Below are 27,896 nucleotides of genomic sequence, written 5' to 3'. Positions count from 1 at the left end.
CTAACTTTTGCTCTGAAGTCAGGCACAACCGGTGGTCCACTGGTCTATTCAGTTAAGCCATGGGTGGTGTGGGGATATTGGGTGAGGATACGGTATCATAATAAAAATGGGCACATATGGACAGATAGCAACTGACAGATCTCTAGGAAGTACACTGGTTTGAGTACTTCCCCATAATTCCTGTCTTCAGTACTCATATATATATCTTTTTGCAGTTTGTTACTATCCTATTATGTGAAGTGTTACAGGAAACATAGATATCTAGGGATGTTGTTTTGAGGGATGAGTCCATGGTTTAAATGATACCCAGTCTAAAACAAGGTCACCACTCACTCAGATGAAGGACCAGAATCAGGTTTCATTTTTCTCTGCTCTTTATGATGTTATGTAGTCATTGGAAATAGTTGCCATGACCTGCAGCCAAACCATCCTTGCAAAGTCATTTTCAAGGGAGAACTTTACCAATAAAGTCAAGGTAGACCTCATATGATCAATAATATGAAGTGGGAGACACAGGATGGAGATTAAGTTTAAAACTAATTTTGAGGAAGGTCGCAGAATACTCAAAATGTCTCACTAACTTTGAAGTTTGGGTGTCATTCTGAGAAAATAAATTAGCTGAAAACCTATGAAGAAGACAGAAACCAGCAGTGATTCCTAAGGCCTGAGTCTCCATACCTGCCGTCTTGCTGATAATCTAATATCCGATAATGGAAGAAAAAGAATACCAAGATTACTTCTAGAAACATATTTGTTACCATTCCAAACAGCTTTGGCATTTCCTGTTAGGAAATGTTATTTATATTAGCTGCCCTCAGTATAGCATTTTTCACTGTCTAGTTTGTGACTCTTGTTAGAAATATGGCAGACCTAGCATTCCCAGAGGAATGAGTCCTCTTTCTTTTCACTGTTAGATGACACCAAATGCATGTAACCAAATCAGCTAAAGTGAGGACTGGGTGATGTCAAGACACTAATTTATTTGGTCGACTATTTGGCTGAATGCTTTGTGTGCCCAAGAATCTACTGGGTAATAAATCATCGTTTTACTCTTTTGTACAGTCTCTTTCATATGTTGACTCTTAGTCTTTTGGCTAACACAGAAACTTTATACTTTGGCTAAGATTAAGTTCTTAGAACTTGAAAACTTGGTGATATTGTTATTTTTAGAGCATATTTCTGATTATTTAAGATAATTCAGTATTTATTAGGCAAACAGACTGAGTGCTAAATATGCCAGATATGGTACTAATTGCTGAGGAATCAGATGAGAGACATAGCCCCCACCCTTGAGGTACTTATAATCTGGACAAGGGAATAAACAGAAAGCTTTAGGAAATGGTAGAAAAGTTCTGAGGTCGAGCACAGATTGCTCTATAGAGAATATTTCTATAATCTTAATTTCTAAACAACATAACTCATAGGTGACAGGTTTCGGTGTCACTTGAGACATGCATAAAACTCCATAGGCAGTACTCTAAAGGAAACTGCAGAAATGCAGAAATGTCCAAAAGCACCATTGTGATGTCGCCTTTTATTAGTTCACAAGAGGAGATGTAATTATTCTGCTAAGTCTTTGTTTGCTATTTGAGAGCAACAAATTAAACCCCACTAATCTACCTCTCTGGATGGTACTTATTGAACCTAAGAGGCTTCAATTATCAACAGCTTAATAAACTTACTAATCTGCATTAAATGAAATCCTTTGCAAAATCACATTGAAACAATGCTTAAGTCATAATCAGCCTGCCTGGTATCTACAGCCTACTGTGGCTGAGCCCCAAAATGCACTGTGTAATCAAATTCCATGTTACTCAAATCTTGGAAAATTCCTATTAGGTGGTTGTATACAGTTTGTGTGTGTGTGTGTTTTGTCACATGAATTCATACAGTGCCTTTTTTAATCCAGAGAAAATTGACATTTAGGTATAAATCAAACAAGAATGTAATTTAAAACTGCTTAAGTTCAGCCACCTACTACCATAAAAAGAAAGCTTAAAAAGAATGTTCTATTCTGCATACAGCAAGCCAGCATTCTGTGTAACAAGTCTTCATATGACATTCAAAAAATATAAGATTGTTATTATGTTATCAATCCAGACCACAGTACCTTGTGAGGTAATAAAGCAGTATCCTTTAGGTTTTCAAAAGGAGAAATGGAGGCAATACAATATTTCATCCCCAGTCATTGATGGGAACACCAGCTGGCTACCATTCCATCCCTCTATTTCTTCAGTCCAGACAAGGGAGGACTCTTAGAACAGAGTCACTGACTGAGTGGTTTAGGATTCACATAGGTATTCTCCAAGTGACTCGTATTGACGTCTGGCACAGGAGCTCAAGTTGAGAGTAACAATGTCATGAGGAACTCATCAGTTAGCCCTCAAATGTTAAATAGTGAACATTACAGTACAGATGAGGGAAGGATCAGGCACCTAAGAACACAGAGAAAGGGAGCCACAGAATTAATTGAACAAAGCGTTTCAGGTTTTTGTCGTCAATTTTATGGACCAATTAATCGTTTAAACCTGTCCAAGGCATACAAGTGTTGACTCATTGGAAAAGACCCTGATGCTGGGAGGGATTGGGGGCAGGAAGAGAAGGGGACGACAGAGGATGAGATGGCTGGATGGCATCACTGACTCGATGGATGTGAGTCTGAGTGAACTCCGGGAGTTGGTGATGGACAGGGAGGCCTGGTGTGCTGCGATTCATGGGGTCGCAAAGAGTCGGACATGACTGAGCGACTGAGCTGAACTGAAGGCACACACATGCAAATACTTACTAAAATCCATCCATTTAGCATTCTGCTGACACAGTTTTTTTTTTGTTTTTTGTTTTTGCAGTATAAAATGCAGAATTTTCTATCTGAGTATAACCGTATCTAGCAAGGACTATCATTTAAAAACTACCTAGATATTAAAACTTCTGCTTTTCTCTATTATTTTAAATTATGCTGATTAAAAATATTTTTCAGATCATCTCCATCAACGTGTATTTTCTAAGACTTGAAAATTTTGAGCAGAGGGAAGGTATAACATGTCTAAATTCAGTGGAAAAACATAATTAATGGGCAATCATACTGTTTAACAAGTGGCTGGATTTAAATAATGGCAACTACTGACATTAAGAAAAGACTGCATACCCTCAAAATAGCATCTGACAATCCAGAACTTTTCTAAGATTTTATCCTTAGACTACAGAATATTACTTTGAAGATCCAAGCATTCAAGAATGATCTGTGGACCCATTGTCCTGAAAATGCACTAACAAACTATAATACCAACAAAAGGAAGGGTGGAGATATATTACATTTTTATTTATTTGTTTCTTTTCAGGACTTTCCAGCATGTTTTTGTCATACAAAATAGGTAAAAGTAGGACTTGGTGTGTGCCTGCCAGGTTCCAACTGAAAAATGGTGTGTGTGTGTATGTGTCGGGGGCTTCCCAGATGGCACTAACGGTAAAGAAACTGCCGGCCAGTGCAAGAGACGTAAGAGATGGGGGCTCAGTCCCTGGGTTGGGAAGGTCCCCTGGGCAAGGGCATGGTAACCACTCCAGTATTCCTGCCTGGAGAATCCCCATGGACAGAGGAGCCTGGGGCGTTCCAGGCCATAGGGTTGCCTATGCGTGTTTATGCACACATACACGAGGTGCTTGGGTGTGTGATCAGTCAGTTCACTGGCAGTTCTTTAAAACCGACAGTTGCCAGTGTTTTAAGCCTTGACAGTTCTACTTGTGCCGAATATGTTAGGAATGTAAAGAGCAAGGCATCTAATTAATGAACATGTAAAGGAGTGTTCCACCCGCAGTTGAAGGATCAATTTTCTTGGTAACTTTATATTACCGATAATTTTAACAAAGATTTATTGATGTACCAGACACTTGAGGTTCAAGAAGATTGTAATAACATAAATAGATATGGCGCCTCCCCCACGTGAGCCTGAGGATATAGGCTAGCTGTACACTGTTAAGAACAGAAAGTGTTAATGGGCAGAGAATAAACAAAGTACAGGGGTGCTCAGGGAAGGAAACAAACACGTTTGCTGTAAAGACGGCAACAGGGGAAACAGGAAAAGAAAGAACAATTTGAGCTAAATCCTTAAGTGTGGAGTATGAGAACAGGGAATTAAATTGAAACCACCTCCTTGAAACTATGGAAATAAGGAAGAACAGAAGTTAGGTAATTTAGTAAAATGCACCCATAATCGTTTAAGTGCCTACTGTATGCTAGGAATGGCAGCTCTCTGCCAGACCCAGCTCAAATACCTGTCCTGGACAAAGTCATGCTTCCCTCCTTGGCACCCTCTGAAGCTGTTCTACTTCCTAGCTCTCTGTCATCGAACTAGATGGCTAACCTCTACTGCCTTGGTGTCCTTACCTGAAAAATTATCCTAATAAAAGCATTTAACTTCACACGTTTGTTATGAGGATCAGATCAGTTGATATATGAAAATAATTAGCCCAGTGTATGGATAGCTGTAGGCCTTCCCAGATGACTCAGTGGTACAGAATCTGCCTGCAGTGCAGGAAAGGCAGGAGATGTGAGTTTGATCCCAGAGTTGAGAAGATCCCCTGGAGAAGGAAATGGCAACCCACTCCAATATCCTTGCCTGGGTAATCCCAAGGACAGAGGAGCCTGGAGGGCTAAAATCCATGAAGTCACAAAGAGTCAGACATGACTGAGCAACTGAGCATGCATGCGTACTGTAAGGGCTATAAATCTGTTTGCTATTATTGCTTTTATTAAATATTGTAATCTTTCATTCCTCTGATTGATTACCCTCTGAACAGTGCTTTTCACGTGGGAATCTTATTAAAATACAGGTGTAGATTCAGTAGGTCTTGGGTTGGTCCTAAGAATCCACATTTCTAACAACTTCCCAGATGCTGCTGGTTCATCAAGTAGTGCCTTATGGCCCATGAATTGTTGCTGGTCCGTGAACTGTTTGTGAATAATAAGTGGAGCAAAAATTCAGAATAAACATTGAGAAACTTTTATAGCATTTTTCCACTGCCACAAAATCCAACTGCATAATCAGGTCATGGCATTTTACAAAACTATGAGTTTGTAATGGATTGAAAAAAGTTTTTCAAATGGTCCTTCACCACAGATCATTTGAGAAGCATTGTTCTAGAATACTGTATAAACTTAAAAGTAAATAGGAGGTCTTCATAAATTTTGTACCACCTCACCAACTAAAAGAACTTTGTACAAGGTTCGTGTTCAACAAATATTCTTGAATGCTTGTGAGAATTCATTTAAAAATAAGCAAGTACACCTCTGATTGCCCGTTTTCAAATTCTCTATATAATGACTGGAGTCAGTTCCAAGTAGCATCAACTTTAATGAAGTACAATTAACAATTTCATGACTAAGCTTCTGTTTACATCTTATGCTTAATGACTATGTAAAGACTTAGACATACACTTACACAGGGAAGCCTGGCATGCGGCAGCCCATGGGGTCGCAAAGAGTCGGACATGACTGAGAGACTGAACTGGAAGACTTATACGTTACAACTGTAAGCACAGGAGATTATTTTCTCTACTTGATTCTCTCCTATAAAATATTAGATTTGTACATTTGTAGAAATGTATGCTCACTTTTATAATAACTCACTTTAAAATGACTGTTAGAATCTGAACACATACACACATGTATGTTAACATGAGTCCCACATTTCATCCTCGTTCTTCATCTACTGTTGCCTCCAGTAGAGGCAGTATTTATGAGCTTGGTGCAAAAGTAATTGTGGTTTTTGCATTGTTGAAATTTGCTGTATGATATTGGAATGCAGTCTAAATAAATGTGATTATGTTATTCATCATTTTAATGTATATTTTTTGCTTTATGTTTTTTTGCTAATGACTTATTACTTGCTGTTTGTTTTATATTTATTTTAGACTATGGAAATGGAAATAATGTTAGACAAAAAGCAAATTCAAGTGATTTTCTTATTTGAGTTCAAAATGGGTTGTAAAGCAGCGGAGACAACTCGCAACATCAACAATGCATTTGGGTCAGTAACTGCTAATGAACATACAGTGCAGTGGTGGCTCAAGAAGTTTTGCAAAAGGTGTGAGAGCCTTGAGGATGAGGAGCATAGTGGCTGGCCATCGGACGTTGACAACGACAATTGAGAACCATCATTGAAGCTGATCCTCTTACAACTACACAAGAAATTGCCAAAGAACTCAGTGTCAACTCAGTTCTATGATCATTTGGCATTTGAACCATATTGGAAAGGTGAAAAGAAAAGCTCGATAAGTGGGTGTCTCGTTAGCTGACCAAAAATAAAATAATTCAATGTTTTAACGTATCATCTCCTCTTATTCTTTGCAACAACAATGAACCATTTCTCAATTGGATTGTGGCATGCAACGAAGGTGGATTGTATACGACAATGGGTTATGACCAGCTCAGTGGCTGGACTGAGAAGAAGCTCCAAAGCACTTCCCAAAAGAAAACTTGCATGAAAAAAAGGTCATGGTCACTGTTTGATGGTCTGCTGCCCATCTGATCCACTGCAGCTTTCTGAATTCCATTGAAACCATTATATCTAAGAAGTATGCTCAGCAAATTGATGAGATGCACTGAAAACTGCAATGCCTGCAGCTGGCATTGTTCAACAGAAGGGCCTAATTCTTGATTACCATGCCCAACCACACGTCACAAAACCAATGCTTCTAAAGTTGAGTGAACTGGGCACTCATCCACCGTATTCACCTGACCTCTTGCCAACTGACGACCACTTCTTCAAGTATCTTGACAACTTTATGCAGCGAAAGTGCTTCCACCACCAGCAGGATGGAGAAAATGCTTTTCAAGGATTTGTCTAATCCCAAAGTATGGATTTTCATGCTTTCAGGAATAAACAAAGTTATTTCTCATTGGAAAAATATGTTGATTGTAATGGTTCATATTTTGATTAATAAAGATGTGTTTGAGCCTAATTTAATGATTTAAAATTCACAGTCCAAAACCGTAATTATGTTTGCACCAACCTAATAACATTCAGTTCAGTTCAGTCACTCAGTCGTGTCCGAGTCAGTGATGCCATCTAGCCATCTCATCCTCTGTCGTTTCCTTCTCCTCCTGCCCCCAATCCCTCCCAGCATCAGGGTCTTTTCCAATGAGTCAACTCTTTGCATGAGGTGGCCAAAGTATTGGAGTTTCAGCCTCAGCATCAGTCCTTCCAGTGAATACCCAGGACTGGTCTCCTTTAAAATGGACCGGTTGGATCTCCTTCCAGTCCAAGGGACTCTCAAGAGTCTTCTCCAACTCCACAGTTCAAAAGCATCAATTCTTCAGTGCTCAGCTTTCTTCATAGTCCAACTCTCACATCCATACATGACCACTGGAAAAACTATAGCCTTGACTAGACGGACCTTTGTTGGCAAAGTTAATGTCTCTGCTTTTGAATATGCTACCTAGGTTGGTCATAACTTTCCTTCCAAGGAATGAGCGTCTTTTAATTTCACGGCTGCAGTCACCATCTGCAGTGATTTTGGAGCCCCCCAAAATAAAGTTTGACATTGTTTCCACTGTTTCCCCATCTATTTGCCATGAAGTGATGGGACCAGATGCCATGATCTTTGTTTTCTGAATGTTGAGCTTTAAGCCAACCTTTTTACTCTCCTCTTTCACTTTCATCAAGAGGCTTTTTAGTTCTTCACTTTCTGCCATAAGGGTGGTATCATCTGCATATCTGAGGTTATTGATGTTTCTCCTGGCAATCTTGATTCTAGCTTGTGCTTCTTCCAGCCCAGAGTTTCTCATGATGCATATAAGTTAAATAAGCAGGGTGACAATATACAGCCTTGACGTACTCCTTTTCCTATTTGGAACCAGTCTGTTGTTCCATGTCCAGTTCTAACTGTTGCTTCCTGACCTGCATATAGGTTTCTCAAGAGGCAGGTCAGGAGGTCTGGTATTCCCATGTCTTTCAGAATTTTCCACAGTTTGTTGTGATCCACAGTCAAAGGCTTTGGCATAGTCAATAAGGCAGAAATAGATGATTTTCTGGAACTCTTGCTTTTTCCATGATCCAGTGGATATTGGCAATTTGATCTCTGGTTCCTCTGCCTTTTCTAAAACCAGCTTGAACATCTGGAAGTTCACGGTTCATGTATTGCTGAAGCCTGGCTTGGAGAATTTTGAGCACTACTTTACTAGCGTGTGAGATGAGTGCAATTGTGCAGTAGTTTGAGCATTCTTTGGCATTGCCTTTCTTTGGGAATGGAATGAAAACTGACCTTTTCCATTAGTATACATATTAATATGTCCAAAAAAGGTAGAAAGGAAAATACTTTTTTGAAAAAAAAAAAAAGTATTATTTTGGGTGGGTATGTGTGAGTGAAAATCAGTATTATATTTTACACTTTTACCTATTTTGTTGTTTTCCAGTCACTCAGTCTGTCCAACTCTTTGCAACCCCATGGTCTGCAGCACGCCAGGTTTCCCTATCCTTCACCAACTCAAGGACCTTGCTCAAACTCATGTCTATTGAATCAGTGATGCCATCCAACCATCTCATCCTCTGTCATCCCCTTCTCCTCCTGCCTTCAATCTTTCCCACTTTCAGGGTTGTTTCTAATGATTTGGCTCTTTGAATCAGATGGCCAAAGCATTGGAGCTTCAGCTTCAGCATCAGTCCTTCCAGTGTATATTCAGGATTGATCTCCTTTAGGACCGACTGGTTTGATCTCCTTGCAGTCCAAGGGACTCTCAAGAGTCTTCTCCAGCACCACAGTTCAAGCATCAATTCGTCAGTGCTCAGCCTTCTTTAGGGCCCAACACTCACATCCATACATGACTGCTGGAATAACCATAACTTTGACTATATGGACCATTGTTGGCAAAGTAATGTCTCTGCTTTTTAATGTGCTGTCTAGGTTTGTCATAGCTTTTCTTCCAAGAAGTAAACGTCTTTTAGTTTCATGACTGTAGTCACCGTCTGCAGTAATTTTGGAGCCCCAAAAAATAAAGTCTGTTACTGTTTCCATTGTTTCCCCATCTATTTGCCATGATGTGATGGCTTTTACCTATAGTGACAGTTTTAAAGGCTGGTCACAGATAGTATTCTAACACATAGAAAAGCCTTCCAGAGTCAGAAATTTCACGTCAGTGTGCATATTTATGATTTTCATTTGCCATTTTATCACCAGCTAGAAGCAGGGTGCCATTCACCAGGAAGAAGTTAGGTTTCTACTAGATATTGGAGAAAGGGACCTATGGTCTCTTGAAAATTTAGGGTTTGGAGTTTATGTTAATAAATGAATCAAGATAGTCTGCTCCATGATTTTCAGTAATTAATGTCTTTACTAATTACTTTCAAAATCTTTATCATACTTCTCTCTCATATGCCAAGCAGGAGTCTTAAAATAAATCACATTATCAAATTAAACAAATCGGTAGAGAATTGCTACTTTTGAAAATTTATTCAGAAATGTGGATGTCAAATCATTCACAACCTCCTCCGACCGGGTCATAAATATTATTTGTTTGTATCTCATCAGAAAGCAGTACTCAAATTAAAGACTAAATTCTATCATGACAGTTTTATTCTTCTGACTTTTTAATATGGCTCAGTTGTAGATCTGAAAGAAGGTTGGCCTGGATGGAGGTAGTAAGTGGGATGTGACTGTGCGAGGCATGTGAGACCTGCTAAGGAATGTCAATTTTATTCTAGGAGTCATGGAAGTCACTGAATGATACGGGGGAAGGGAGATGGAATGCCATGAGCTAATGTATCTTTTAAAAGAACATTAATAAAACTATTCAATATGATATTGCAATGATTTATACATGATATGCGTTTGGCAAAACCCATAGAACTATATAAAACAAAGTGTGAAACCTAAGTAAATTGTGAACTTTAGTTAATGAATATATATCATTATCAGTTCATCATTTGGAACAGATACAGCACAGCAATGCAAGATGTCAAATAATATGGGAAACCATGGGAAGAAGTAGAGGGAGGGGATACTTGAGAACTCTCTGTACTTCTGGTCAGTTTTTTTTTTTTTTAACCTAAAACTTCTCTAAGGAATAAAGTCTATTAATTAAGAGGAAAAAATGATCACTGTTTTTGAGTGGAAAATGAATTAAGGGGACCAATTAGAAAGCCAGCACAGTCCATTTTTAAAAATAGCTTCATTAGCATAGCTTCTTTCAAAAGTGTTTTGCTATCAGAAATTCATTTTGACATCAAATATCCAAAGAATGAACTCTCTACATCAGAGGGAGGATGAGATGCTAAGAAAATAGGAGAAAAAAAATCACATTGCTATCCAATGGAATACAGTTTAGAGACTAAATGTATTTCTGCACTACTTACTAATATTTTTTATACCTACTCTTGAATTTTTGTTCATTTCTATGTGCATCAAGTTTAAATATATTTAGAGAAAGCTAATAAATGTGTTAGTATCTTCCAGGACCTAAAGTCTTGCAGAGAAATTTTATATTAACGTACTAAGGTAGGAATAAGTCAAAAGATATAGGATTTGGTAGGGAGTATGTAAGGAAATGCATTGCCAATATATAGAAGCTAATAACATTGAAAGCTTTAAACTATCACATTAGTACCACATAACCAGAGGCTGAATTTATGTGGATGGCTCTATTTTCTGCTTGAGAATCAGGTAATTTGACAGAGAAAGATGACTATCACACAGAAATACATTTATGCTGCATTAACCCACTCCAGTATTCTTGCTGGGAGAATCCCATGGACAGAGGAAACTGGCAGGCCATGGTCCATGGGATTGCAGAGAGTTGGGCATGACTGAAGTAACTAAGCACAACTTAATATCTAATAATTTTTCATTTCCAGAGAGTAATAGGAATAGCTTTACAGTTGCATTGCTAGACCAATCTGCTTATAACTCACTTTTGATGATAAAAAATGGTCTTGATTTGGCCTCAGTTTCTCCAGTTAAGTAATTCTTGATTGTTAGGTTAAAAAAATTACAAATTGTGGGCAGACTGCATATTCTGATGGGAATGATCATCAGAATTTGATTTATCGTTTGGTTGGAAATGAGGGCAAGAGAACACAAAGTTCTGGTCTTGAAAACTCTCTCAATGGCAGAACCAGAAATGTCAAGTTATTAACTGTGAAATGTCTTAATAATACTTGAAATCTTATTGAAAAAGAATTAGGACTTGACATGTGTGCCAGATTGCTAAACCAGAGGCATTCTTAAGAATGGTTGGAGTCTGGGGAGAATTCTTTCAGGGATTATTTATTAATTCAAATCTCCTTATGTGCTTTGTGCTCAGTAAGCACAAAACTGTGCTCTGTTACATTTTTGTTTGTTATAAAAAGAATAATGGTTTCATGAATTTGTAAAAATTAAAACAAAATACTCCCTTATTTAAGAAAAGTAACCTCTACACCAATCTTGTACACATTAATAAGGAGCCAATGACAGTGCTCTCAGGTTCTGATTCCCATAATCCTTAGCTCTGAGAACAGAGCTTGACCTAGAAGATCACCAAGAGTAAGTCCTCCCCCAAGTTTAAATGACTCAATAAGTCATGGCTAGGATGCGTGTCTCGGGACTTTTAATCAGCCATGCTTCCACTAGGCTCTGCCTTTGAATGGATAAAGAAAATCAGGATTTCAGAAATAAAATCCTGCAGCCAAATTTGTCTATACCTTATGAGGATAAAGAGTTTGAACTGAACTTAATCACTCATTGATTAAGATGAATCTGTTTCTTTACCCAAAATACTTTAAAGTAATTAGGACTGATGATAAACTGAAAATAATAAAATTAAGAGAGAGACTGATTTCCTAAGTAGTTAATCCTTATATGAGAACTCTACTGCAAATCGAAGTACAGCTACTTATCCATTGTCACTTTCTTCTTAACATCTTCATCCTCCCAGAGCAAAAGACACAAAATAAAAATCAGCCTCTGAATCTATGATATTATTTGTCACATAAACTCCGTGTTTCTACGTAACAAAATGTACCAGTTTCATGATTCAGCACATTTCTTTGGCTTCTGACAAAATAAGAATGGTGCTGGAATGAATTGTGAAAGCTAAATAGAATTAAGGACTTAAAGGATGACATTACATCACCCTAGCTCTGCATTTACTTGACAGAAAACAAAGTTCTATTTCCCACACTTGCAGCCTAAACCAGTTTTATATGGCTGACTCCGCTGTAGTTATGCTTTTTGGTCAATGAAGGCAGTAAAGTTGCTGAAAGTATGTGTGGGACTTTAAATTTTTTATGTCACCATGTATGGAAACAGCAATTATATTCAAGCAAATGTCTAATCCTTGATCATAAATAGGATACTTTTGAAATAGAAGTCTATATCCTCATTTCAATTTTTTCAGCAGGCTTTTAGGCTTGATGAAGTGTATATATATATATATATTTTTAATTAAGATAAGAATAATTAAAACTCACTTATCCCACCACAAAGAAGGCAAAAGTGACTCAGCATCCCTAAAATTAGACCTGGAACATACAGGATGCAGGGTTCTCTGTACCTTCTGTGTCCTATAGAAGCACAAGGACTTTGGCTCCATTAGGCTGAGCCAATAGCTGATGTACAACTAAGTGAGAGACTAAACCTCTGTAGGCCCTGGTTTTTAATTTGTATAATGGAACTTTATGTACCTACCTTACAGAGTTATTGTGAATATTGCATAAAATACTATGTGAAGAAGCATTTGTAAACTATAAAATACTTTATAACTATAATATATTACTGCCATGCAATAATTTACTGATTTATAATGAAACAATTTTTCAAAGAAAGAAATGCGACAATTTTTCAAAGAAATGCGATATATATTTTTGTTTACAAAAATTCTGAGATTAACATTCGTGTATGTTCATAGTAAATCTATGTAAAATTCTGCATGTATTTAGGATAAATTTATGCAGTATGACCTACAGACAAAAGATGAGTTTCAGTTATAATTGTAAAGCATGATTTATTGAATTTTTTGCCTAACTAGTGATAAAAATATAATCTAATTTAACTTTATGTTATGGAGTATATGATTTAAGTTTAGAGGCTATAAAGTGAATTTTAGTACAAATAATTTAATAATTTATATGCTAATTATAGTAATTAAAATAATTTAGTCTAAATAGCTCATAAATAATTTTTCTCTAACTCTGACTAATTAGCAATGAGAAATTGATATTTCCACAGAAACAATGTTAAAAACAGGAGGACACAAAAATGCAGTTATGCAGTGATAGACTCAGAATATTGTGTGTTTGTAGCAGAAATAGGCAGTGGGGGGTTATAAATTTTGACATGAAAACAAATAATTTTAAAATTATATGACTTTTCTCCTAATGGAAGTGTGAGCAAGGTATGGAAGTGGATCGGTAGTTGTGGTAATTCATTCTGTCTGGCGGTGGTCAGCCAAGCTTGTCAAAGAATACAATGTTTTGTGCAGAGTTTGGAAGAATAAACAGGTGTTTGCTCAGCATAGAAGCAGGAACCTAGCCTTCCAGGTGAATGGGCCAGCATATTCAAAGGTTGAGGAGCATGGCACAGCATGGTGCGTTAGGGAAACAAGCAATAACTTAGTGTACTGGAACATCATGTGTTGAAAGATTGGAGGGAGATGGAGCGACTTGAATAGATGGTTCAGAGGCAGATCCTGAACATTTTTAAATACTGAACTGGTCTCATCTTGTTGAGGATGGGAAACCAAAGAAGAGTATTGACTAAGGGGTGTCCTGATTGATTGTTTTAAGAAAATCATGTTGATGATATTATGCTTCAGAGGCAGCTGGCTTTGTCATGTTTCCCTGGCACTGTTTTACTTTATAGGTCAATGGCAACTCTGAATATTCGAGAACACAATACATTTATTTACATACATTGGAATAAAAACAAGGAATATTTAAGAGAAATTGGTCTTGTGTTTCCCAAACTTCCCTTGCTTATGTGATACCATCATAATTTTTAATCTAATTTATTAAATATTTTAATGGATTCACTTTTCATAACTCCATAAAAGAAAACATATGATGTCTCCAAACAGTAATATTTGTTAAATTATAGGTTTAGCCATTGCTTAAATATTACATATTATTATAAATCCAACTCTTAAAAGAAAAATGCATCTGGGTGCTACCTTTAGGAAACATGAGTCCAGTCCATCTGATGTCATCATCTTACAGGTGAGGAATTGATGTAAATCAAGTAAATCAAATGTTGTCCCTAAGTCACCTGTGTGAGCTGACTACATCCCAAACATAGTTCTCGGTGTTGGAGTGACAGCGCTAGCAAAATAAAATCACTGCCCTCAGGAACTTACATTCTAGTGACGGACATAGACAATAAATACATGAAGACTAGGTAATGTGAAGACCTGAGGAAAAGAAAGGGAAGCTGGAGTAGAGAAGAAGAGAATGATGACTCAGGTGGTCCTAGTGTACTGATGCAGCAAGTGTGGGTGATCTGAGGATGCAGCTGTCCAGGTAGAAAGGAAAACAGAAGTAGAGGCACCTGAGGACGTAGAGGAAGAAGCAGAGGCCTGACATGCTCGAGGAAGAGCCAAGAAAGGCTAGTGCTGGTACCATGGAAGCCTGGTGCTTAGGACCATCACCCCTTCCCCTGCTGCCCCATCAGGCTACCCCCTTTCTCTGTTTGCACAGACTGATTAGTACACACCCGTTCCAGCCCACTGCTTGTTTTATTGGAATGCCGCCATGCTCATGACCTACGAGTGCTTTTGTGCCGCAACAGCAGAGTTGAGTGTTGTGACGAAGACCGTGTGACGCACAGAGAATCTAAATTATTTACTATCTGGCACTTTACAGAAAATGTTTACTGAGCTCTCCTCTATATCATGCTCTTGTTGTTGTTGTTAGGTGTAGACATCACAGAATAGAGTGATTTGTACATCTTTATAAAAATGAAATACAAATCATCCCTGTCAAAACCTAGTTTATACTTGTAGAGAATCTGATTTCATTTTTTCAACTTGAGTTACGTACCAGTGGAAACTTTTTAATATATTCAAGTGTGATCGTTTTACTTAATAATGAATTGGGAGAATAAGGTCATCTGTCATTACATAAAGATAGGAGTGAAGAATAACCACAGTTTGCATTACACTTGTGGTTTCCTCTTGTTAGTATTCAAATTATATTCTTTCTAAACTACATCTGAAAGAGGCTGGTGATGTATCCTGTCAGGAGTTGGAGTTGCATTGTTGGGTAATGAATAGGATTTTTAAAATATCCTCATGGACAATGTGGCCCAGAGCTAAAATCTCTTTGGAACTAATTACCTTCTCAAATCACCGGGTCCTGAAGATCATCTTGCTGTGCTGAGTTTACCTGGGGCTCCCTTGTTCACTTAGAATGCTTGTGGTTCTGGTGACAGTATTTCTGTCTTTGGTGTAAAGTTCATGGAAGGTGCCTCATATTCTTGTCCCTATCAAATATTTCTCTCTAGAAAGGAAAAATAAGCAAAAAGAAAACAACAACAAAAAATAAGTAAGACTAGAGAAAATAGGGCTAAAAAATACATGGGCAATATTTATAAGATTCAGTGTGGATCTGACTGAACTCAAGTCAGATGAAGAACTGAAGTAGTATCTAGTGAAGAAGGAAGATGAGAAAGCTGAATTTTTCAAATATTTCTGACATAGGATTATCTGTAACCAATTTTAGTCTCATAATCTACAACTGCTAGGTCAGTGTCTCTTAGATCCTTGCCGGCCAGCCAGCCCTCCCCCTCTTCCTCCTCCTCCTCCTCTTTGTTCCCTTCCCTGCTCCTCCCTCCCTCCTTCCCTCTCTCCTCCCCCTCTCTCTGTGCCCCATTATCAATAGGTCATGCTTCACAGTTGGGAAAAAAACCTGGAAGTCTTCTGGCCACAAAGAATATAGTGTAATGACTATAAATATAGAGTTACAGAAGAAAACTTTGGAAAATATAAAAAAGCAAAACAAAAAAATTCCATCTCTGTATCTATTTAAAATTTGTAATCATTCTCTACTTACAATTTTGTCCTGCTTTTCTCAGCTAACAGTGAAAAAATGTATATTTCTCTATGTGATTACATAGTCTTCTGAAACTTGTGATCATCAAACAGCATGAACTATAGTTTAATTAGCCTCCCACTGAGGGATTTTTGTTTCCAGTTTTTCTGTATTATAAAAAATGTTGCAGTGAACACCTTTGTGTGCTCACATCTCTGTTGATTCCTTAAGAATAAAGGCAGAGGAGTGTTACAGCTGCATAGAAGTAAGGGTATGCATATTATTAAGGTCATCATTGCATATTTTTCTGGAGCTAACTCCTGAAGACTGTCAAAGGGACTTCTCCATTTAGTGTTTAATGCTAACGTTCAGTCTGATGATTCATTTGCATTTTGCTTATTGTAATGTTTACTCAGTTGAAAGTCATTTAGTAATTTGTTACCTGCTATCTCCAGAGAAACCTTGGTAAGTGAGAGACCAGAAGATGGGGGGTTTGAAAGATCCATCCTGGAAGTTGCAGAAAGGCAGGGAGAAAGTTGTGGACCTGATCCTGATCAGAGATAGAAATAAGTTACCCAGTTCACACTGTGACTCTCAGGGAGTGCCCCTGTAACACATACAGGCACTTTGACGGGAGATTGTGGGAAAATGAAGCTCAAAGTGCTACTGTCCTCACAGGTACGCAGCCCACAGAGTTGGTAACAAACACACCTCTCATCTCTGAATTCCATCTGCAAGAAGAGATAAGTCCTTTGGAGACGAAGTGTTTGCATACTCACTTTTTAAAAAATAGTTTTGCCTTGATGAAAGTTGAGCTCTCTTCTTCCCGGTTTATTCACTTATCTATCTAAGAAATACTGTTCTCTAAAAAACTTACTCTTGGAAGATATTTGAAAGAGTTCTTTTGTGTTGTGTGAGCAAGACCTTCTAAGTTGCCTTCACCTCCGCCCCACCCACCCCCAGATAAGCACATCACAAAGCTGCTGCTTGCAGCCTGCATCCATGTGCTGTAACAGTCCCAGCTCATCTTTTTTTAATAGGGAAGTGGGGGAGTGTAGGTTTCTAGTCATACAGTTACAGTTGTGGGGGAGGGGCTGCAGGGTAAGACGTGTGATCAGTTTTATTATTATTATTTATTGACATTTCAGAAGTTGTGGAACATCACTGATAAACCCCAACTTTGTTCTCCTTGGGCTCACATTCAGGGGCTCAACTATTCTTTTGAAACATTCAAAGTTTTTAGCAGTTCCTCTTTAAAGAAATGCTATCATTCCATCCTTTGGGGAGGAACGAACAATGCTGCTTGTGTGCTCAAACCACTTGGAACATTAATATACTGTTTCTTTAGAAGGATTTGCTTTCCAAAGTTGAACTTTTCAGAACTCAGAACACCTTATCACACTTTCACAAGGCTTCGCTCTGAAAATGGAAAAAGGAAAGGGGGGAGAGCCTGTCAGGACTTGTGCCAGTTAAATCCGATCTCTCCGGGGATTTGTTTTTCTTCTGGCGTCAGATTAGATGTTCAAATCAAGCAGTGTTTGAGGGCTGCAAGGGAATGTCCATGGGATTCTTAGTGAGGCTAATCCCAAAGCAGCACATTCCAAGGGGCTAATCTGCCCAAGTTCATTGCTTACTTGAAACGTCTCTTGGGGGAAGAGCCCGGCAAGTGACTTTTTTTCCGGTGGGCGGTCATAAGAGCATTATTAACGGGATGACCAACCCCAGATGCAGCAAAATGAAAGCAACAGGAGCTGCTCGTGGGACTGCCTTTGCCACCACTCAGAGTCAGTGCTCAGGTAAAATTATTTCAGCTCATTTTCTTCTTGTTCAACTTTCCAGTATTGGATCTGGGCATCTAGAGGAAGACCCAGGGACTGCCAGGGAGATGTTGAGGAAAAGCAAAAGGTAAAAATGAGCACAGGCGTTCAGTACCTTGAAGTCTCTGGTATTTTGTTCTGATTAGGGCAGAGTGTAAATTTTAAACCTGAGAGTCTCAAAATGAGGAACGTAGTAAAATTTTGCTCATAATTTGTTCCTAAGAAGTTAGTGAACTCTTTTTTTTCTTTTTCTTTTCTAATGTGCAATTATTGGTCTGGGTTGGTGTCCTTTTGTGAAGTTGCTCTACCAACGGGGGGATTGCAATAGCAGTTTCCGAGGCTCTCTGGAGGCAGGTTTAGATATGATTCCTGGCTGGAGAAGGTCTTAACTCTATAGTGAGTGGGGAGTAGGTGGTAAGAAGAGTCACGGAAGTTTGAGGGACTAACGTTTATAGCAGAGTCTTTGCGAAAAACAGTTGAAACTGGTTAAATGAAACAACTTAATTTTTTTTCTTTATTTGCTTCCTATCATTTTGATGCTTTATTTATTGTACAAATGACTTTCAGAATTCATATGTACTTTATTCTTTGAGGGTAATATACTTTGTTTGAAAGGTGAATGTCCTTATTTTTATTTTGAAAAAAAAGTCTTTTAATTATTAGCCTTTGAAAAACACTTCCTTATTATACATCACACATGACTGATAATACAGAAAGACAAGAAAGAAAATAGCCCTTCACAAACTCAGCCATGGTCTTGTGACCATTCTACCTTTAAAAAGGTGATTTCTGAGGGCTGATAGCAGTCACCTTTTCTAAGAGTACAAGAATCCTCCAAAGCATGTTTTAAAAGAAAAGATTTTCGGGCACACTGTTGAAGTTTTGCATTAGAAGAGAATTAGGGTCAACTAGAAACATGGCATGTCCAAACTGTTTTATGCTTTCTAACGTCAAGGATAGCCATTCTAACCCAACTTAGTTGGATGTTGCGGCCAAGTATAAAGCTTCACAAAGAGTAGTTCAAAGCCTTTGAACAAAGGAAAAGGGAATTAGTTTAGAGGACAAGTTAAATCATGATTATACCCCAAATATGCCAGGAAAATGATTTTAAAATTCTAATATCCATCTGCATTGAAGACTGAATAAAAGCACAGTAAAGTAAAGCCCACAGTAAAGCATAGGAAATTTCTCCTATTTAGTACATGATGTTTGGTAGAACTCCTAATTTGTGTGTTATACATGTACTCTTTTTGTTATATATTATGTTTTCTTTCTCAAAAAAAGAATCCAATTCAATTATGAATGATGGAAAAAATTTTTACATTTCCTTCCCCCCCCCCCCAATTTTCTATGCCTTTGTAAGAGAAATTGTTAGTTTGGTAATAATAAGAAGTAGAAACTCATCCTTAATCCCTTGGCTGACAGTGAGGTAACTTTTCACCTTTGGGAAGGTAATTAAGTTGCTAAACCGCTTGCAAGTCAAATTTCTTAAAGACCAACAAACAGGTTAGCAATCCATATGCAGTCAGTCTTACTACACGCCATCCGAGTAAAGCTTCTAGGGCCTTCCATGTTGGAACCAGGATCTGTAAGTGAGAGAAATAATGGAGGTGCCCTTGAAATTCTCAAGTTGGGAGTCCTGTGTGATTACATTTCATTGTTGTAGCCATTATAATGATACCCCCTTCTTTTACTTTTCTCATATTCTTGTGTCTGCCTAATGTCCCACCTCAATCCTTGACCTCAGGGTGAGAGGAAGAGAGAGTAGAGTGTTGATTACTTCATTTGCGGGAACTAGAAGGGGGATATAAGTAGGGGAAAGGTGCAAGTGTGAACTGGTTCTCAGACATGCCTCTCCAAGGGCATTCCCAGGCTTGCCCAGATCTAGGTTATTTTAATACCAATAACGTCTAATTTGGAGAGACAGTTGAGCAGAGTGGGTAAGAGTATGAACTCTGGAGTCAGACAGCTCAAGTTCAAAGTCTATCTTCTAATTTGCTACATCTCACACAGACACGACATAATAGTAGTAATTCCTCCATGGGGTTCTTATAAGGCTCCATGGAGATAATACATATAAGGCAGAATTCCAGGCACATGCTTAATCCCAAATAAAAGTTAGGCATTGTTATTAACTACTGAGCACCTGCTAAGTGCCAGATGCTTACCCTGAATCATCTACTTTGATTAATACAATTTTCCGAAGTAGCTATGATTATCCTTGTGTTATAGAAAAGGCTCAAAGAAGTTAAATACATATCTAGATATCTTGTCTATAGACAGTCAGGCCTTCTGGGAGCATATCATCTCCAGTGTGACATAAAGCCAATTTAGGTCAGATCTGCTATGGCAATTTAATAGTGTTTCTCACTTAAACATTTATCTGAACTTTTAGTACCAGACCAGCGTAAGACTGGTTCCTCTTCTTGAAGTGAAAACTTGCTACCTAAATAATGATAACAACTCTGTGTTTCAGGCATTATGGTTGTGCCCATTTTTATAAATGAGGAAAACTGAGGATCAGAGAAATTATGTGACTTTGTTGAAGCTACAGTCTCATTCATACCACTTTTCTAACTGCAGACATCATTCTCTACCCATCATACTGCCATTCCTACTTTCTCTCAGAGTATTGATCAGCACTCCCTGAAATTCCCAGATGCTTTCCCAAAAGATCCTTCTGAATGCCAGCCAAAGTGGGCCCCCAAAAGTGAAAGTATGCTCTCCCTTTTCTGCTCCCCAAGGTGTAGGGAAAGTTGGTTTCAGATGTCCAGAGAGGAATATTTTTACCATCTATCTGCCAAGAGATATTATCAAAGAAAGTATTCAGTTTCTAGGAAAAAAAATCACAGCCTATGAATAGTTTAACTTACAGGCTTTATACAAAGATAAAGACTGGTTATCTATGCTGCTAAGCTTATTTCTGCTGCAAAGATGTAGCCACTAGTTTTTCCTACATTTCTTAGAAGAAAAACTTTGAGAATAGACACTGAATCTTTCTCCATGCCAAAATGACAAACAGAACTGCAAATGTTACCTTTGTGGTATGACAGTGCAGAGGGCCACCTGGACCCAGGATCTCTGCGGCAGAGCGGCTGCTCCTTTACATCTGGACAGTGCATAAGCACTCAGAAATTATGCGACCTGATTGTAACCATGACTGAAACAGGATGCTGGTCCTTTGTACCCCTCAAGCGTTCCCTGTGTTGCTACTTTCAAAATGTGCTTTGTTATGCATCTAAGACAACTACTGCCTTCAGTGCCACATGCTCACATAGACTCCACTGTGAAAGAGGACAGAGATGCAGTATTAAGGGGCTGAGGACAAAGACCTTAGCACAACTTATACAACCATTTGGGTCCTTAGAAGAGTTAGTATCCGTCATAGCCAACAAAACAGGGACTTGAAACAGTCAACATTAGTCATTGAGACAGGCCAAGTAAACAGCTTGTTTGCACTTTGGCCCTGTATGTATTTTTTTAACTTTTTACTTTATATTGGAATATAGTTAATTAGGGCTTCCCTCTTAACTCAGCTGATAAAGAATTTGGCTGCAATGCAGGGGACCCCTGTTCCATTCCTGGGTCAGGAAGATCCCCTGGAGAAGGATAGGCTACCACTCCAGTATTCTTGGGCTCCCCTGGTGGCTCAGCTGGTTAAGAATCTGCTTGCAGTGCAGGAGACCAGGGTTCGATCCCTAGATTGGGAAGATCTCCCTGGAGAAGGCAAAGGCTACCCACTCCAATACCAGGCCTGAAGAATTCCAGGGACTGTATAGTCCATGGGGTCCAAAGATTCAGACATGACTGAGTGACTTTCACTTTACTTTACAGTTAATTAACAAAGTTATGTTAATTTCAGGTATACAACAAATTGATTCAGTTATACATATACATGTATCTATTCTTTTTTCTAATGTTTTTCCCAGTTAGGTTGTTACAGAATATTGAGCAGAGTTTCCTATGCTCTACACAGGAAAGTAGGTCCTTGTTTGTGATCCATTTTAAATATATTAATTGTAATGTGTATATGTCAATCCCAAACTCTCTGTATATATTTAAAGTAGGAATTTTGTTCTGATCCTGGGTTAGATGGAAGATGACACCATGTGGAAATAACATTACATGTTACTTTACCAACTTCTATCTTAACCACTCGCTTAGAGAAGGAATCTTCTGAGTAGTTTACTAGATTTCATAGGAGACTCCTATACTGTTTCAAATGCTGGTAAAAAAAAAGGGGTTAAGGGATGAAGGATGGACACTGTTTTGGAACAAAGATGGTACAGTTTGTTGGAACTTGCTTTATCCTTCTGGGAACCTAATCTCAGTGGGCAGGCTGCTGTGTGGACAGTCCCAACAATGTTCATTCTAAGAAGCTGTATTTCATGTGCTGAAAGGCATGTGAGATGCCAAAAAATGTTGCATCTACTTTCCTTCCAAAGGCATTACCTGTGAAATTTCGGATTGTGATTAAGACATTTATCTTCCTTATGTTTCCATCTCCTTTTCCCCCTTCCATATTCAAGCACTGATAATTTGGATTTTAGTAAAAGCATGGTGATGGATTAGGACTCGAATTATGTAATTTCCTCACCATTTTTCTTTCTTTCTATAAAGAAAATCTGATGAAAGTGTCAGCCATGTAAACTTTATGATTATTTAGGTATATTTCTTCCTTCCACTAATACTTGTTATCTAAAGGGTTACAAACATACTGCTCTATAGCTTTCGTTTTCTCTGTAAATAGCATTGTTTTTCTGTTCTTCAGAAGTCATTATGAACCTGAGCAGTTTTTACTATGGTCATTTTCCTTTAACTCTCATATTATTACGTTAAAAATCTAATCAGCAGATTCTGATAGTAAGGGATTTTGTTATATACAGCATTTATGTGTGAAGTAACAACAATTTCAATTCAGCTTATGAGATATTAGTCTGTTAAGTGTTTATGGAATTTTGCTTTCTAGTCAAAAATACTTAAAGGCTGTATTCCCCTTTCCTCTTCCTTTTTTTCAGGCTCAGAAGTCCTGGATAGAAAGAGCCTTTTATAAAAGAGAATGTGTTCACATCATCCCCAGCACCAAAGACCCCCATAGGTAAGCTTGCTGTCTTTACAATGTAGCAAGAACTCGAAGTAGCAGTTATGGGAACAAAACTATGATAGCAGTCACTATCCATTGCAAGAGATTTCATTGTTACTGAATATCTTTGAAACAATCTTATATATTCACACCATGTAATATGCCATGCCTGTAGTTAATTCTTTGAGAGCCTGTACAAAATAACAGGTACACCGTCAGGAAGGGAATTCATCATTGCAAGAATGGATTTTATATTTATATATATATTTATATATATATGTATCAGTTCAGTGCAGTTCAGTTCAGTCTCTCATATATATATATATATATATATATATATGTTTATATTTATATATATTTAGTGTGGTTTCCCTTTCGAGCATTTCATCAAAATGGGTAGTTTTTACCAACATGCTCAGCTACAGCGAATAAAAGAGACTTTTTTTTTTAAAGAGACTTTTAAATGAGATACTCCTAGCAGATTACTGATTAGACTGCAGGCCTTCAGATTTCTATTCAAGAACATTTTTAAAATTCTACTTACTTCCTGATGATCAAAAGTATAGAAAGTGTGAAGCATTTGGGATAAAGTAATATATGCATATCTGGAAGTGCCTTTATGAAAAGACAATATAATGAAGTAGTTTAAAATATAGACTCTGGAATCATATAAACCAGCTTTTCAACCTTGAATACCTTTAAAACTATAATACTGTACCCATACAGTAAATGTCACACTGTTTGTATTTAATAAATGGTAACTACATATCAGTATTATTGCTAATAGTCATAGTTGTGCTAGTAGTTAAGTACAAGCAACGTTTTCATGATATAAGGAACAAATTTTGTTTTCAGATATCGTGAATATTTTTTTCTTGTTTCTTCAAGAAAACTTAAGTTGCAAATTTTTATTCTCAGAATTGGATATTTGACAATGAGTGTCAATTGGGAAAAGACAGGTTCTTACTCACATATGATTGGGAGTCCTTATTTAAATGTGCCTGTTAAAACTCTCCCCTTAAAGCTGCTCAGTGGCCTTTGTGCAAGATTTAATAGATGGGAGGAGTGAGAAGGAGAAAAATCTACAGGGCTTTCGTTCTTAGGTTCCAGTCCTGAACAATATGGCTGGTGTGAAAGGGGGCTGGTTCAGAAAGATGGGAGGCACATTACAGCTAGAGCAAAATGAGGAAGGGCCAGAGAAGAAGTGTATTAATTTGTCGCGTAAATCCTGAGTTCACCATTTGTCAGGTATGCCGCATATGGTTTCCACCTGAAAACTGACTTGCTGGCTTGCTACAGTTTGTAGATTTCTCCAGCAGATTGCCTTAAGTGTATATTCCAGTTGTCACTAATACAAGGGGTTCACTTTGACCTCTTACATTATAGGTGTTGCTGTGGGCGTCTAATAGGCCAGCATGTTGGCCTCACTCCCAGTATCTCGGTTCTTCAGAATGAGAAAAATGAAAGTCGCCTCTCTCGAAATGACATCCAGTCTGAGAAGTGGTCCATCAGCAAGCACACTCAACTCAGCCCCACCGATGCTTTTGGGACCATTGAGTTCCAAGGAGGCGGCCATTCCAACAAAGCCATGGTAATCAGAACACTGTAATTCACTTCTCAAGTTCTCTTTCAAGTCCTTCAGAGGAGTGGCGAAGAGTTGGGAATTTAGTCTTTGGGCTAAATCTCAACTTTGCCAGTTCCTTGCTGGGTGACCAGCTCTAATTATGTTTCTGCTATGCATCTCTGCTCTTCCTTTATCTAATGGGGGAAAGAAGACCTTACTTTCAGGATTTTTAGAATAATTAGTATGAGATCATACCTAGTGACTATTGTTTTTAATAATAATAGCAAGTAGCTTTCTATCATTATTCACTGTTTGTTATTTTATTTTCTGGCTCTCATCTATTGAGACATTTTTCTAACTCCTTTGGTTAAAAAGAAAAAAAAATCTTACCCTTAGGTCTCCATTTCATTCTATAAGTAATTAGCATTTCTCTCAATTTAAGGGAGAAATGATCATCCCAGACTATTTCCTTCCCTGTTCTAACAGAGATCTTGCCCTCCAAATTAAGTGCTTTTTCTTCAAGCAGCTGCATTCAATAATATTCTCAATAGAATAGCTCCATATGAAAAGCATATTTTTTTTGAAAGGAGGCATTTGGAAATACACAAATTTTACTTTTAAGAGTTGTCACATCCAAATTTTAACTTTCATCATGGACTCCTCCCTACTTGGCTGACAGATTTTTCCAAGAAAAAAAGTCTACTATGTGTTTTTGGAAGCTCTAGAAACACTATTTTCCAACAAGCTTGCTTCTAACTGTTGAGAGAGACAGTTAGTTAGTTTGTTGAGGGTAGAGCAGTTGGAGGTGACTCTTCTCAGGCATGCCACAGAGATTTCTGAGTTTGGAGAGGAAATTTTGCTTAAAGAAGCATATTGTAAAATGCAGGGGAAGTCAGTTCACACCAGTTACAGTCTATAAATGTGCAATAAAGCCACCTCTTTTATCTGTCTCTGCCCCCTCTCTGCTTTCCCCCATCCACTCCTCCTTCGTACTGCGGTATTTTCTTCACCAAGAATGGCTGACTTAATTCTGAACAATATATTGGAATGGAGGATGCTATGTGCCACCTCCACCAAGACCTGGGAGAACAAAGAAAGGGTTAGGTAGTCTTGACCCAGACAGAATCAAGGGATATGGAGATTTGGTAACTTCCTCATCCACTTAAGGGATACATGTTCCCACAAAAGGTCATAAGAGTTACCAGCTCAGCTTAGTCTTCATTCAGAGTATGGGGTTGAACCACATATAGTGTGGATCCTCCGGAACCATGCATTAATTAAAAGTCATGCAAGTTCTCCCTGTAAGAAAAGGGCTGCAGATGATGAATTGGTTTCGTGGTCAACAATCATTATAGAGCAGTATACCCAGTGACTGCATAGATGCTTGGATGCTGCCTGTGAGCCCCGGCACAAGCCCAGAGGCACATGGCAAGCTTCCAGCTATTATTTCCTTCAGTAACATGCAGTGTCTGTCAAGTATAGAGCATAAGTTTGCTGTAAGAAGAGCAGTCCTCCAAAGTCATCACCTGGGGAGACTGTAATTACTATGTAGCCACCAGTGCACAAAATGTGTTTAGGGGACTGATTTCAGACAATTTATCGATCACAACAGAAAAGCACCCTGTATTTTCTTCAAATGGTGTTTTTGATCAGAAGTTAATTTCAGTTCAGTTCAGTTTAGTCACTCAGTCATGTGTGACTCCTTGTGACCCCATGGACTGCAGCACACTAGGCTTCGCTGTCCATCACCAACTCCCAGAGCTCACTCAGACTCATGTCCATCGAATTGCTGATGCCATCCAACCATCTCATCCTCTGTCGTCCCCTTCTGCGTCTGCCCTCAATCCTTCCCAGCTTCAGGGTCTTTTCCAATAAGTCAGTTCTTAATCTCAAGTCCCTGAAATTCAAAAAACAAATGACTTAGTCACAAATGACTTGTACTGGTTTTTAAAACTCAGGTCAGTTCTCAGAAGATAAAGTTTTCCACCACTAAAAATTATGAAAGAATGAAGTACTAGTTTGGTAATGAAGAATGTGGGCTCTGAATGCAAACAGTCTAGCCCAGACATATCATATATTTACTGAGTACCATGAGAAACATTAATTATATTCTCTGATGGTTTAGTCACTCAACTGTGTCCAACTCTTTGCGACTCCAAGGATGGTAGCCCACCAGGCTCTTCTGTCCATGGGATTTCCCAGACAAGAACACTGGAGTGGGTTGCCATTTCTTTCTTGAGGGGATCTTCCCGACCCAGGGATTGAATTGGGTCTCCTGTGTTGCAGGCAGATTCTTTACTGACTGAGCCACCAGGGAATTCTCTGGGCCTCAGTAATTTATTCTGTTATCTAGAAATAATAAAACTGCTATTATAAATGTTAAATGAGATGACATGTAAGTCATCTGGCATAGTGCCAGGGCACATTATAGACGTAAAATTAATTTTAACAGCTATTTTTACTACTATTCATTATTATTATTTGCTTCAGGCTCTGAAATTTTTTTAAAATATTTTGATTAATGTTTAGCAGGGCATACATTTAGGTACATATCTTGGCAAATTACTATAGAAAATCAAACCATACTTTTTCAGTTAAGCCTTTAAAATATTAATAATTCAAGAAGTTCCAATTCTTTCACCTAGTAGTTAAGCCCAGAATGCAAAGCCATATTGCTTTGTTTGTAAGCTGGTCTGTAACTAACTGGTTCATAATCTGGCTCAGTTTATTTAACTTCCCAGTACCTCCGTTTCCTCATCTGCAAAATGAAGATAGTAATTCCTACTATATAAGGCTATAGCAAGAATCAAATGGGTCAATATGTATTAAGTACTTAGAACAGTATCTGATGTTAAAGCTAAATTAGTATTTGCTATGTTATTACTTCCAGCAAACATTCACTTACTTTAGTTACAAGAGGGGCTTTGAAGTCAGTTAAAATAAGATGCATAATCTTCAAGTTTTATAGAACTGTATTTATACACTCACTCTCTCTACCTGGTCAGAAAATCTTGGTTAAACCAGTTGACTTAGCTGAACCTCAAGATTTCTTATTTACAAAGTGGACATAATTGCCTTATGGGATCTTTGCTGGCTTCAGACAGTGAAGAATCTGCCTGCAATGCAGGAGACCCGGGTTCAATCCCTAGGTAGGGAAGATCCCCTGGAAAAGGGAATGGCTACCTATTCCATATTCTTGCCTGGAGGATTCCATGGACAGAGGAACCGGCAGGCTACAGTCTGTGGGGTCACAGAGTCAGACATAACTGAGCACACACAGTGCTTTTATAGTCAGACATGACTGAGCGACTAACTCTTACAAGGGTTAGAAAGAATATAAAATTACCTGGTATACAGCCAGTGCTCAATATATTTATGAAAATCATAGTGATAGGGCAGTGAAGGAGCTACCTTTATTTCCTGGGAATCCAAAGATGTGC

The 27,896-nt window shown here is 38.2% G+C and overlaps 1 protein-coding gene across 13 annotated transcripts in view; it reads left to right on the top strand.

Annotated features, from left to right (window-relative positions):
• TRPM3 (transient receptor potential cation channel subfamily M member 3) overlaps nt 1-27,896 on the top strand; it is a 608,518-nt gene that overhangs the window by 277,353 nt on the left and 303,269 nt on the right. For 7 of the 13 annotated variants that reach the window (XM_005683743.3, XM_005683729.3, XM_005683725.3 and 4 more), the window contains exons 2-3: nt 22,828-22,907; nt 24,279-24,483. In XM_005683743.3, coding sequence (XP_005683800.2) covers nt 22,828-22,907; nt 24,279-24,483 — 285 coding nt within the window. Of the gene's footprint in view, nt 1-17,643; nt 17,789-22,827; nt 22,908-24,278; nt 24,484-27,896 lie in introns of those variants that run through there. The other 6 variants (XM_018052060.1, XM_005683741.3, XM_005683739.3 and 3 more) reach the window with 3 other exon arrangements.

The sequence above is a fragment of the Capra hircus genome, chromosome 8, assembly GCF_001704415.2.
Source record: "Capra hircus breed San Clemente chromosome 8, ASM170441v1, whole genome shotgun sequence".
In the NCBI taxonomy this organism is placed as follows: Eukaryota; Metazoa; Chordata; class Mammalia; order Artiodactyla; family Bovidae; genus Capra; species Capra hircus.
This window is presented reverse-complemented; position numbering and strand designations above follow the sequence as displayed.